Source organism: Triticum urartu, chromosome 3A (genome assembly GCF_056163025.1).
Source record: "Triticum urartu cultivar PI428250 chromosome 3A, HENAU_Tu73, whole genome shotgun sequence".
In the NCBI taxonomy this organism is placed as follows: domain Eukaryota; kingdom Viridiplantae; phylum Streptophyta; class Magnoliopsida; order Poales; family Poaceae; genus Triticum; species Triticum urartu.
In genome coordinates, this window is record NC_141875.1 from 630,623,408 (window position 1) to 630,636,334 (window position 12,927).

The following is a 12,927-nucleotide window of genomic DNA, read 5'->3' on the forward strand; positions in this document are numbered from 1 at the left end:
AGAGGTGCTCCGCGCCGGTCGAGACGCGGTGTTAATTATAATCTGTTAGGACAGGCGTGTTTGCTCTGTAGTTTTTGTATGGTCGTTGGTAGCTGTCCCTGGACCTTTCTGGATGTTGTGTTCGTACTACGCTCGTCAGCGAACAATAGTCTTCTTGTAATTAAAATTCTGCCTTCTAAAAAGTATGGTGCGCATGTACTCTTGAAAAAAAATACAGGTCACAATAATGCGAGCTCGAGAGGGCAAATCTGCAAAAGATGGCAGCCCATGAGAATCCCACATTTTTAGTCAAGATTCTCGCACTAATTTAACCCGTGCGTACGGCCTAATGCCATTGCCACTGCCCCCATCCACCTCCTTCGCGCCCTCGCACTGTCACACACACGACACACTCCACTGCCCTCGCTCCTCCCCCTCCCGCACGCTAGCTGGAGGCGTTCCCAGCCTTTATAACGCGGCGAGGCCACACTGCGGATCCAAGCACGCTCGCCCCCTCCTCGATCCCCTCGCCCCCTCCTCGAGATCCGCTCGGAGCCGCTGCACCCCAGCTCCCCGGCCGGCGAGGTACGAACCCGCCGCCTCCGCATTGCCCGCCTCCCCCTCTTTTCCTCTCCCCGTCCGCCGGAGCGGATCTAGCTCCAGCTCGTCCGTTCGGCTGATTGGCCAGTGGTTTAGTTCACCGCTTTGCTATGGCGTCCGCTAGTAGTGTATTAGATTACGCAGCTTGGAGCCAGCTCTGCCCGCAGATCCGATTGCGATTTGGGCCAGGAATGGGGATTTGCCAGATTTTCCCTTCATTAACGCACGCGCTTTGTGGAGTAGTTATGTTTGCGTGCTTGCCGATAGAAGGAGATTTGCTTGCCTTTTTCATGGCTTTCCTCTTGGGAAGCGTCGCCTTGGTAGGAAACAAGATACGGAAACAACGCTTTTCTGGGACTTATTATTGAGTTTTGTAATGCTCTGCGGATCCGGCGCTTCCTTCTTTAGATCTGGTGGTTTGGTTGGTACAGCAGTATAAATTTCTACTGCTCTGGGTTCTAACGATTGTAGTTTAATTTGCTCTAGGTGCGCGCGGTGTGTGCCAGAAAGCAGCAACGCTCTGCAACCTCTGATATAAACAAGCCGCGTGCAGCGGGGGGTGGTCCTGTACATGTGCTAGCGGGACTGATGGCATTTGGCCGAGGCGCGAAGATGGACGGCAGGCGGCCCTCGTCGCCGTCCTCGTCGATGTGCACGACGACCACCGTCGTCGTGTTTGTGGCGCTCTGCATGGTCGGCGCCTGGATGATGACGTCCTCCACCGTCTTCCCGGTAGAGCCTACTTCAAACAAGAAGTCGGAGCCGATAGAGGTGTCAACATCGAATAAGAAGACCGAGGTCAAGGATCAGCGCGCAGAAGTTGGCTTTGGTGAAACCGACGAGGCGGCGAAATCCGGCAGTGTTAGCTCGGAAAAATTCGAGGACACTGACAATAATGACAATGTTCCAGATGAGTCGCATAGTAACAGGGATGCTCCTGAGGAAGAGAAGTTCCCTGAGAACGCAATGGAGAAGCCTGTCGAGATGGCTGAAGAAAAGGAACCACCAAAGGAGAAGGAGGACAGTAAGGATTCGTTCGATGATGCAAATGGAAAATCAGAAGGACAGAGTGCTAAGGAGGGTGGGGAGTCTGGTGATGAGGAGGAGAAGAGCGAGGAGAGGAAAGATAAGGAGACCACCACTGACAATGATGTTGAAAAATCCGATGCAGAGAAGAAGGAAGATCAAGAAGGAAAGTCTGAGGATGATGCAACTGAGCAGCCTCAAATCGAGGAGAAAGTGGAAGAAAGTGGAGAGAAGGAACCAGCTGCAAAAGCTAATGAGGTATTTCCTGATGGAGCTCAGTCTGAACTTCTAAAGGAGTCGAATACCGAGAATGGGTCATTCCCTACACAGGCTGCAGAGTCAAAGAATGAGAAGGAAGCTCAAGCAGCATCAAAATCTTCAGGTGATGAAATCACCTATAGCTGGAAATTATGTAATAGCAGTGCCGTGACAGATTACATACCTTGCCTTGACAATGAGAAGGCTATCAAGAAACTTCATTCTACCAAGCATTATGAACACCGTGAGAGGCATTGCCCTGCGGAGCCTCCGACCTGCCTTGTTCCACTTCCGGAAGGATATAAGCGCCCCATCGAGTGGCCCAAGAGCAGGGACAAGGTACTTCTGTCTTTTCATGATGTTTCCACAACACTGAGTAATCTTTGGTTGATCAACTTCTCCATTTGCTTATTAGAAATGCACTGTTTTTGCAGGTATGGTACAGCAACGTCCCTCACACCAAGCTTGCAGAGTACAAGGGTCATCAGAACTGGGTTAAAGTTTCTGGGGATCATCTTCTGTTTCCTGGGGGCGGGACTCAGTTCAAGAATGGCGCACTCCACTACATCGATACTATTCAGCAGGTTTATTACCATTGCCCCAATTATGACTCATACTTCCACACACGAACAATTGATTAATACTATTTACACATATCTAAGTCTCGAGGTAACTGTTGCTATCACTCCCTTGAAGGAGATTGCACATGTTCCAGGACTGTGATGCTGAAATTTGCATGTTCTTTCTATGAAACCGATATTATCACCTACTGTATTATGTTTGTCAAAAATCTATGCATTTACATGCTTATCAAACTACCGTGTGCAGGCTTTACCTGATATTGCATGGGGTAAACGAAGCCGTGTGATTCTAGATGTTGGTTGTGGAGTTGCTAGCTTTGGTGGCTACATGTTTGATAGAGATGTGCTTACCATGTCATTTGCTCCAAAAGATGAGCATGAAGCTCAAGTACAGTTTGCGCTCGAGAGGGGAATTCCAGCAATATCAGCTGTAATGGGCACCAAGAGACTTCCATATCCTAGCAGGGTTTTTGATGTCATTCACTGTGCTCGCTGCAGGGTCCCTTGGCACATTGAAGGTTTGTCTTGTTGGTGGCATGTTTTAATTTTCGATTTCTCCTGCTAACTACTCCCTCCGTTCCAAAATAGATGACCCAACTTTGTACTAACTTTAGTACAAAGTTGGGTCATCTATTTTGGAACGGAGGGAGTACTATGTACTATATAGTATGAATACAGTTTACGACAACTGGTTACTTTCAGGTGGCAAGCTTTTGCTGGAATTGAACCGACTATTACGTCCTGGTGGTTACTTCGTCTGGTCTGCCACTCCTGTTTACCAAAAGCTCCCTGAAGATGTTGAAATTTGGAATGGTATTGTACCGAACTCCTCTTTCAATATCACTCGTACCGTTATACAGAACGTTGCTGCAATATCAATGAACCGTTTCAAAACCGTCATTTTCCTCTGTTTCTTTAAAGCAGTTCAAATAGCTGTTCACTTGCTTTGGTGATCAGAAATAAATGTTGCTGCCTCTGAATGGCTACGCCTGATTTTCTATCGAACACTGCACCACAACCCACATATAGAGAAACACACGTTGCTTGTAACAGAAGTTCAAGTGTTATAAACTCTCTTTAATTGTTCTTTTTCACAACGGCTGATAGCACAAGTTGTGCTTATATTATCACAAATACAACGAACCATCGGTTAGCACTAGATGTGCCCAACTTCATGAAATGACTAGACCTGTTTAATAAAATAGTAAAATCATGCCACAAACCAACTGCAAAGTTTTTCATCTATCATCCAGGTGAACCAGATCTAACACTCAGTGCCATACTTTTTTCAGCCATGTCTTCTCTGACAAAGTCCATGTGCTGGAAAATGGTTAAGAAAACAAAGGATACATTAAATCAAGTTGGTATGGCCATATATCAGAAGCCAATGGACAACAATTGCTACGAGAAAAGATCAGAAGACAGCCCACCGCTATGCAAGGAAACTGACGATGCAGATGCTGCATGGTATGGTTAAGGCTCTTTTGCTACCTTATATTTACATATCTGAACTACTATGCCTTTTCTTAAACAATCTTGTGTTATGCAGGAATGTACCTTTGCAAGCGTGCATACCCAGATTGCCTATTGGTCCATCAGTAAGAGGATCAAAATGGCCAGAGATGTGGCCTCAAAGGCTTGAGAAGACTCCCTTCTGGATTGATGGTTCTCGTGTTGGAGTTTATGGAAAACCAGCAAATGAAGACTTCGAGGCAGACTATGCACACTGGAAACGTGTTGTAAGTAAGTCGTATGTGAATGGCATGGGAATTGACTGGTCTAAAGTGAGAAATGTCATGGACATGAGAGCCGTATACGGAGGGTAAGTAAAATGGCTTGCTTTAGATCTCTCGATGATGCATTTTGATTTCGAATCCCACTCATTTCACAAAATGTTTCATTCAAGAACACTCATAATGAGAATGGATTCACACCTCCCTTTAGTTATTTCTCTTGGCTAATGTTTTACATTTGTTGCTTTGCAGTTTTGCTGCAGCACTGAGGGACCAAAAAGTCTGGGTTATGAATATCGTGCCAATCGATTCGCCTGACACACTGCCCATTGTTTATGAGCGTGGCTTGTTTGGAATGTATCATGACTGGTGCGAATCTTTCAGCACTTACCCAAGAACATATGACCTCCTACATGCAGACCATCTCTTCTCAAAGCTCAAAAAGAGGTCAGTGTTTTATTGTCTCAGTGATTGCAGTTTCTTCATGCTTGCAGAGGGAGTAAGTAGCTTTGGTTTAAACAAAGAGTGAGAAGGATTTATTTGCTTGACGTTGGACTAGCATTTCCCACCGAATACTTTACTTTTACTGGCTGGTTATTAGTATATTCTTCTGCAAGTATATGTGCTACTGAACTAATGTACTGATTCCAAACTGACTGCTGCGAATAGTTGAGCGAAAAATAGGGCTCATTTGTATCCTATAGCAGTTTTTGCTATGATGCCCATGCTGTGGTGAAATTCTCTTTTCTCCACTTTTTGGAGGATTCCGAACATCAATTCATAGCTCATGAGAAGATTCTTTTGAAAACTCCAAGAAACGTTTTTATTGAAATATTCGTGCAGTGCATCCAAATACCTCCCTGTCGGGTTTAATCTCCCTTTCGAAAGAAAAACACTCTGTAGATGCCACCCAGTTCCTATTTTTATACTGTTCCTGGGTTTCTCCATTCATTCATCAGAGTGGGCCTCAAGTATTTGAGTCCTACAAGGTTCTTGTATAAGTGCCAACAGCATAAAAATAATTAAAAATAAGTAGCAACAGCATGTTTGTGTGTGTTGCATAACTGAATCGTCTCATGCAATTGCTTTGTTCGTTCTCAGATGTAAATTGCTGGGAGTGTTTGCCGAGGTTGACCGGATATTGAGGCCAGAAGGCAAACTGATCGTGAGGGACGACGCAGAGACAATAAGCGAGCTTGAAAGCATGGCGAAGTCCCTGCAGTGGGAGGTGCGCATGACCTACGCCAGGGGCAAGGAAGGGCTGCTCTGCGTCCAAAAGACCACGTGGCGGCCCAAGGAGATCGAAGCAAGCATGTAGTGAAACATACATTCAAGATAAACCGTTATCGGTTAGTGGGTACGTATTACACTAGACTGAATTTTGGCCCTAGGTATAAGCATATGATTCTTGTTGATGCTAAGAAAGGCAAAAGCATTGTGCAGCTGTAGAATCATGTATGTGTTTTTTAGCCCAGTGAGGGCGGCCTTCCATTCTTTCTTTTGCTTGGACAACATTTGTTGTAAAATGAATGTAATGCTGTACTGGAAGTCGATAGGTAGAGCCACGGCACTGAGGGTGGTATCAGTTCTTAAGGAAAACCTCACTTCTGGTAATGCTATGGCTGCGTGATGTTACTTTGTTAGTGGAGCAGCTGAGAAAGAGCTTATGGCTGCGTGCATTGCTTGATGTAGATGCCTGGGGACTGGGGTAATCCTCCTTTTCAAAGTAAAAAAAGAAAGATGTGAAAGAGCCAAACCTGCACTGCATGAACACTGGGAGGAAATTGTTACTATCCTACCAGGAGATTCAGAGAAACATCACCTCTTATGCTTCTAGAGTTCTACTAGTTGCTATCAAATTCCAGATCCATATTACAAGCAAGCAGTAGAGCCCTAGAGGAAGAGAATGAGACAGGAGGAAGCTCCACCCTAGACAGGGACCTTCATTTCAAATTTGTGATCCATTGGATGCCGGGGACTGGACGAACTGGGGTTATTTATCTTACAACTCGCACACACTTACAGCCATGGCCCACTGTCAGTATTTGATCCACTGGTGGTCTCCCTGACTTGCGGTTGCGGGGGCCGCCATTGCTCACTCTCGTCGGATACAGTGGCCTTCCCCGCACAAGACACGCCTGTACAATTTCTTCAGTTTCGTCAGTTAACATCTTCGGTCTGCTCTCGTCTTCTTCTCGTTCCGCCGCTGCCGCACGCTTAGCCAAGGCATGGGTCTCGTCGCTTCTCCGAGCGGCGCTGCATCCCATCCGGGCTGTCACAGAAAGCTACATACACACACCTGCGAGATATTCAGGACGTGGCGTGGCCGGAAGCCGTCGAAGCAGCAGATCGCTCGGATCGCGATTGCACCCGCGGAACCAAACAACGGCGCCCATTCCCATCCCGCCGGGTTCGCCTTGGACGGCATCGGCACGCACGCCGACGCTCCGCTCCAAAAATGGCAGCTCCGACGAAGATAAGCGCGAACCATATACAAACAATCTCCGATTTCCCGCCGCATACAGGACACGGAGAGAAACGGGACCACGCCGAGCCGGGCCACGGGAAGAGGAGAGATGCTCCACGGTGGCCTCCGCGTGGCGCAACCCAACAAAAGCCGGCGATTCTCTTCTCCAACTTGATACTCCCTCCATAAATTAATATAAGAGCGTTTAGATCACTATTTTAGTGTTCTAAACACTCTTATATTAGTTTACAGAAGGAGTATCAAGCAGTGGCGAAGCCAGCATGTAGGCGTTGGGTTCACTTGAACCCAACGATCTTTGCTCGTCACGTCCATCGGTCCATGTATATACGCATTCACTTGCTTGAACCCAATACAAATGCACGCTTGAACCCATCAAAGCTGCTAGTACGCACGAGCAAGAAGCCTCTTAGCCCATTGTAAATTTATTATAACATGATGAAAAGCCCAACAAAAAGCCTACAGGTATTTCTCAAAACAAAAGAGCCCAATACCATACGATACAATCCACGCAGCAGGCTCGACAGTTGACCGCACGATTCCATACCATCCATGATGTACGCAACACGCCGCCGCTTATCGTTTCCCCCCAGTTCGGTTCCCAACCCGGCCCCTCGGTGTTCCATCTCCATGTTCCCCCCATCGCGGCGCCAGATCGGCAGCCTCCGGCGGCAAGCCAAGAACAGTAAGTCGGCCGTCGGCGGTGGCTGGCAATTGAAGTCCAAACTGAACGTAATCAGATCACTCCGTCCCTGCTGTGTGGTATTACCTTTTACCGTACTTTTCTGATTATTTTCCCCTGAACTTTGATTGGTCATACTATGGTATGCAATAATATTTCTCAAAAAGAAATTGATAACGATGCTGGCACTTCTAGGCCATCCGTTAGATGTAATTAAGCAGTACATCGAATGCCGCTACTGCAAATAATCTCTCAAAGTTTTCAATTGACAGATAAATTACTGCCATATGATGTGTTTGATCTTTGCATGATAATGAGAGATCGAAAAGCTACACACTAAAATGTGAGTGGCTTTACATGCTTCTTTCGCTTGATGGTACTTACTTTGAATTTGTCAAATTAACTTGTCATTTTTTCTCAATATTTTCAGCAAGATGAGAAGCTGACCATGAAGCTATGAAGCTATGAAGTTATTTTCTAAAAATAAGTGAATTTCATTCAACTGGTATGTCTTGCAATCTTTAGCTTTAAATTTAATCTATATATGATAATCAACATCATATTCTGTTTGTTACACTCTTTTTGTAAGAATTTGTCAAAAAGACTCTTGTTCTAATATAGTTCAAAATTAAACTTTACACTTAATTAATTCATACCAAATTAATTCTCAGAGTGAGATAATCAGTGAACCCATTGGCCAAATTTTCTGGCTCCTGGCTCCGCCCCTGATACCAAGCCGCAGCGTTTTGTGCGAGAGAGATGAAAGCAAAACCTTGATGGCGTCCGTCCAGAATGGAAATTTCGGGAGGTCCTATTTGCGTGCAAGCGTCCATCCACCCTAGTATTTCTTTCGTGTTCGCTTGACCGCGACGGCTAGTAAGGGTGTGTGCAATGGTTGATAAGACAATTTTATCTTAGCCATGCGACATACGTAGTTTAGAAATCGCGATTAAAAATGATGTACAATGAATTATCTCTTGCTCTTGTCTTTAATCTAATAGTTATCTCTCCCTTCTTAAATATAAGTTTTTTTATAGATTTCAATATGGACTGTATATGTATTTTAGAGTGTAGGTTTATTCATTTTGCATCGTATGTAGTTTATATTAAAATCTTTAAAAAAAGACATATATTTGAAAACAGAGTAAAAATCTCTAAATATGTGCTAAGACCATTTTGCTAAGAGGTTATCTCTTAGTATTTCTTAGATAAGAGAAGGTAGGCATTTCTTTTATGTTTTCTAAGTTGGAGGCGAAAGAAGACGAAGCAGAAAGCAAAGGCATGAAATGCGTTTATATATATTATATATATATTTCATGATTTCCATGGTATGTACACTAGGTGAGGCGAGAAGGGGGCATGCATATGGCGAGTCGTGACAAACAAGGCTAGGAGGAGGGAACGCGAGCCAGCGTCCAAAAATGGAAGGTGGTGCGGGGCCGGAAATCCACGTGGGCACCACTCCGCCCGGGCCCACCGCACCTGAGAGGGGGGCGCGCGCACGTGGGCTGGTCCCGACAAAAATTCCGCGTCGCGATCCTCGGGGCGAATCAGCCCGTGGATCGATCGGGTCAGGCGAGGCGATCAGGCCGCCTGCTGGGCCGCCGGGGCGGGCGGCGGCGGCGAGGTGGAGGAGGAGAACCACTGGGTGAAGGCGTCGAGGGTGCGCGTGTCGGCGCGGTAGTGGCGCTGCGTGAAGCGCATGAGGTCGGCCCAGGTGAAGTCCGGGTACCGCCGCGGGCTCCTCAGGCCCGGCGGCGGCCGCACCACGCGGTCCTCGCGCGGGCACAGGAAGAAGGCCAGCGACCGCCGCTCCTGCCGCCGGTTCACCACCGCCCGGTGCAGGCAGCTCTTGTACCGCCCGTTCGACAGCGCCTGCATGCATGCAAACAACAAAGAAAGCGCCGACTGTTAGTCAGACCACTCAAACGTACGTCGGCTTTCCCGTTCCGTTTCGACGGCTAATCATTTCCGAGGCGCAAGCAAAATTGACGCGCGAGACAAGGACGCATCGCCGCGGCCGTCCCTGGCTCCAAAAAGCAAATGCAGTGTAACATGAGCTGTAAATAAAACTGACTACGAAGGCGGGAGGGGCCTCGATCGCGTCGTGTGTGAACCACGCGACGAGCGGCAGCGCCCACGTGAAGCCCGTCCGACGGGGCGGCGGCCGGGAGCACGGCGCACGTGCATGGCCGTCGCCGTCGACGAGGAGGGGCGGGAAATTAACAGCGACAGACGGAGTGGAGACGCGCCGAAACCCGCAGGATACAGTGCCGTGGGGAAACCTTGTACCGCGCCGTATCTAGATCAGCTGGCCGAGGCCGACCGCCGACGGGCCAAACACCAGGGCAGGAAAGCCCGGCGGCAGCATCCGGCCCTTGCCATGGGCGTAGGAGCAAATTCAGAGCGCGCGCGCGCGCATGCACCTGGGTTGGCCCGCCACCGAAAGCGCCGCCACCTCACCGTCACCGCCGCTACTGTACAAAACCACCAGGCCTACATGGCTTGCTATCCCCTATCTTTTCCCGCGCTCTGATTGGCTCCGCACCTAGTGCTCGCACCCTTTTTTGGACGGACGGATAGATAGATGGAATAAAACCCTACTTTCCCAGACCACTAGAAATGGATACGCTGATCCATGTACTACCACGTCTTCGTCGGTAGAATTGACGAGTCTAAAGTGATGGCGATTACCACTACTCCCTAATAACAGGTTCCTTCAGGCATCGTCCTAGGAAGGAAGGGATGATGATGACGAGGACCGCTACTCTCTCCGTTTCTTTTTACTCCACATATACTACTAATAAGTTATATGTGCATAGCATGTGAGGGCTTGCTTAGTCAAATTACAACTAAAGATAGACATGTTGGTGTATTAGTTATAGCAGAGGAATGGAATTGTTAGCCATATGCATGACGTATAAGATGCAAAAATCACGTCATGTGTGTTTTGTCTAGGTGTCTTTTTTGGCTATCTCAAAGCTAATGTTCTATCCACAAAGATAAAATAAGATTTATGAACGTACATAGGCTTGAAATATGAAGTAAAAACGAATGACAGTTTGGATAAAACAGAAGTTAGGAGAGTCTTGAGTGTGCAAGAGGCTATAATAAAGTAGAAGTGTGCTTTAAAATTCTGTGCAAAATGTCCATATAGCGTATGCTCATCCATAGATTCTTCTAGATAGTACACGTGGCAAAATCTGGTGAGGTAATGAGAAGATCCAACGGTCAGCAACACAAGGATTTGCCACCTCTCTATGATCCGTTTGGCTTCATCTAACAGTTGTTATTTAAAGTTATTCGTACGTTATATAGTGGTATAAATTTGTGTGAAACCAAACTACACCAAGTTTGACATATTACCCCCCAACGACTTATACTTAGGAACGGAGGAAGTAGTTTACATTACAAAAATTCCGACATCTACAACACCAGAGTTTTAAAGTACAAAAAATAACTTCATGATGCCTCTAATAATATTGACTTCATGTTACAAATGTTGATATTTTTTCCTATAAAATAGACCAGGCAAATTTTATATACAAACTAAAAAGAAATGGATGAAGTATGTCAGTTCGGCGCTTGTTTCTACCACTAACTACTACTCCCTTCGTCTCATAATAATATATAGTAAGATATTTTTGCAAGCTAAGATTGCTTGCATACCCGCAAAAGAAAACATTGCTTGCAAAAACGTCTAATGTTATGGGATAGATTAGTACCAACTAGTGCATGTTAATTCAAGCTGTCGAGTCTTAGAATCTAATAATGAGCGTTGATTGGCGCTGAGAAAGAAAATAAATCACGTACGTCATGTCAGAAGCTTTACGGTGATAGGCCTACCAGCGGCTCGCTTGTTAGGAAGCAGAGTGCAATCACGTCATGTCAGTAGGCTCCCACGGTCCCTCTCTCTTTGTTCCGGAACAGCGAGGCAGTTTTTATGGGCCGGTTCGCTCGTTAGGAAGCAGAGCACAGCGGAACAGAGCACGGGTAGTTGACTACTGTATACCCCCCATTAGTGAGCGAAAGCAACGCCTAATACGAGCAGCAGTAGCAATTACCATGAAGGTGTCGCCGATGTTGATGACCATGGCGCCGGGGACGGGGCGGACGGGCCGCCAGTCGCCGTCGACGAGGACCTCCAGCCCGCCCACGTCGTCCTGCAGCAGGATGGTGAGCGCCGTGGGGTCGCAGTGCGGGCCCGTCCCCAGCGTGCGCTCCGGCTCCGGGCACGGCGGGTAGTAGTTGCACCGCATGATGGAGCTGCTGTCCGCGAAGAAGTCCCGGTAGTACCCGCGCTTCTCCACCCCCAGGCTCAGCTCCAGCAGCTCCATGATCCTCAGCGACAGCTCCTTCATCTTCTCGCAGTACTCCTGGTACAGCCTCCTGCACGTGTTCTCTTGTCACTACTCACCACGTAGTACGGCGGCTTCAAGTACTCGTACGTGGGCGCCGATCGAACGTAGGATCGCGCGGAAACAAAAAGAAAAATGCAGTGGCGGGGATGGATTCGTGCTGGCCGGATAGGGTGGATATATTACCCCATTGGCTCGTAGTCCGGCCCGAGGGTGCTGGTGAAGTAGTCCACCACGACGGGCGCGGCGCCGGCGCGGTCGTGGAAGCCGAAGGAGAGGGTCTCCTTCCAGGGGAGCTTGGAGGCGAACCGGTCCGCGTGCGCGCTCGTGTACCCGGACACGGTCCCCGGGACGCGCCGCGCGCGCTGCTTCTCGGCCAGCGGCAGCCGGAAGAAGCCGCTCGCGCCGTCCAGCGCCGCGCGCGCCAGGGCGTCGTCCACGCCGTGCCCGGACACCTGGAAGAACCCGTGCGTGGCGCACGCCGCGGCCACCTGCGCCACGGCGCGGCGGAGCCCTGCGGCGTCGCCATTGCGCAGCACGCCCACGTCCACCACCGGCACGGCCAGCTCCTCAGCCGTGGTGGGGCGCACCTCGGCGTGGGGCCACACGAACGGGGCGGGGATCTTCGGCTCCCTCCGGAGGTCGTACACCGCGGTGGCCGCGCCGCCGTTCTTGTTGACGGCCGCCTTGGCGGCGAACGGGTCAATGCTGGGAGCGGGAGGCTGGAGGAGCAGGGGAGTTGCAGGGCTGGTGTCCATGGCCGCAGGCAAGCGCGCGGTGGCGGCGCTGCAGTGAGGCGGACGCGTGAGGGATGGTTCTTGCTGAGCGGTCTGGAGCACCATGAGATGAGCGGCGTGTGAGCTAGCTGCGAGTGAGTGTGCGGGAGAGCTGTCTGGCATGGTGGGCTATTTGTAATCGGGGGAGTGAGGGAGAAGAAAGTGGAGGAGGAATATATTTGGAGGGAGGCGAAGCGGGCCCAGGATACAAGAGACAAGAAGGTGCATACCACCAATCCACCACGAAGAGAATGGGATAAAAGCTTTTGCGGGTCTGATCCCTACACTGGACTATCCATCACCGTCCGATCATACGTTGAGATTCATGAGATCACAACTGGATGGTGATTAGGATAAATAAGTGCTTTGCTACATCTACCTAGCGACTTACTACCAAGGAAAGGCCTACGTCATTAGTTGGCAGGTTTTAATTGGTTTTAATTAGGCGC

At 48.6% G+C, this 12,927-nt stretch overlaps 2 protein-coding genes across 2 annotated transcripts; one reads left to right on the plus strand and one right to left on the minus strand.

Annotated features, from left to right (window-relative positions):
- The first annotated feature begins 335 nt into the window (after nt 1-335).
- On the plus strand, nt 336-5,820 carry LOC125545583 (putative methyltransferase PMT24). Its single transcript, XM_048709593.2, has 9 exons — nt 336-564; nt 1,066-2,202; nt 2,298-2,447; nt 2,692-2,962; nt 3,147-3,257; nt 3,737-3,911; nt 3,994-4,266; nt 4,430-4,624; nt 5,279-5,820. The coding sequence occupies exons 2-9, from the start codon at nt 1,168-1,170 to the stop codon at nt 5,493-5,495; spliced, it is 2,427 nt and encodes an 808-aa protein (XP_048565550.1). The 5' UTR covers nt 336-564; nt 1,066-1,167; the 3' UTR covers nt 5,496-5,820.
- Nucleotides 5,821-8,603: 2,783 nt separating this feature from the next.
- LOC125545584 (gibberellin 20 oxidase 2) lies at nt 8,604-12,636 on the minus strand. The gene is made up of 3 exons (XM_048709594.2): nt 11,889-12,636; nt 11,409-11,733; nt 8,604-9,219 (listed from the first exon to the last, which is right to left on the minus strand). Exons 1-3 carry the CDS (start codon nt 12,599-12,601, stop codon nt 8,929-8,931), a joined length of 1,329 nt encoding a protein of 442 aa, XP_048565551.1. The 5' UTR covers nt 12,602-12,636; the 3' UTR covers nt 8,604-8,928.
- Nucleotides 12,637-12,927: the final 291 nt, after the last annotated feature.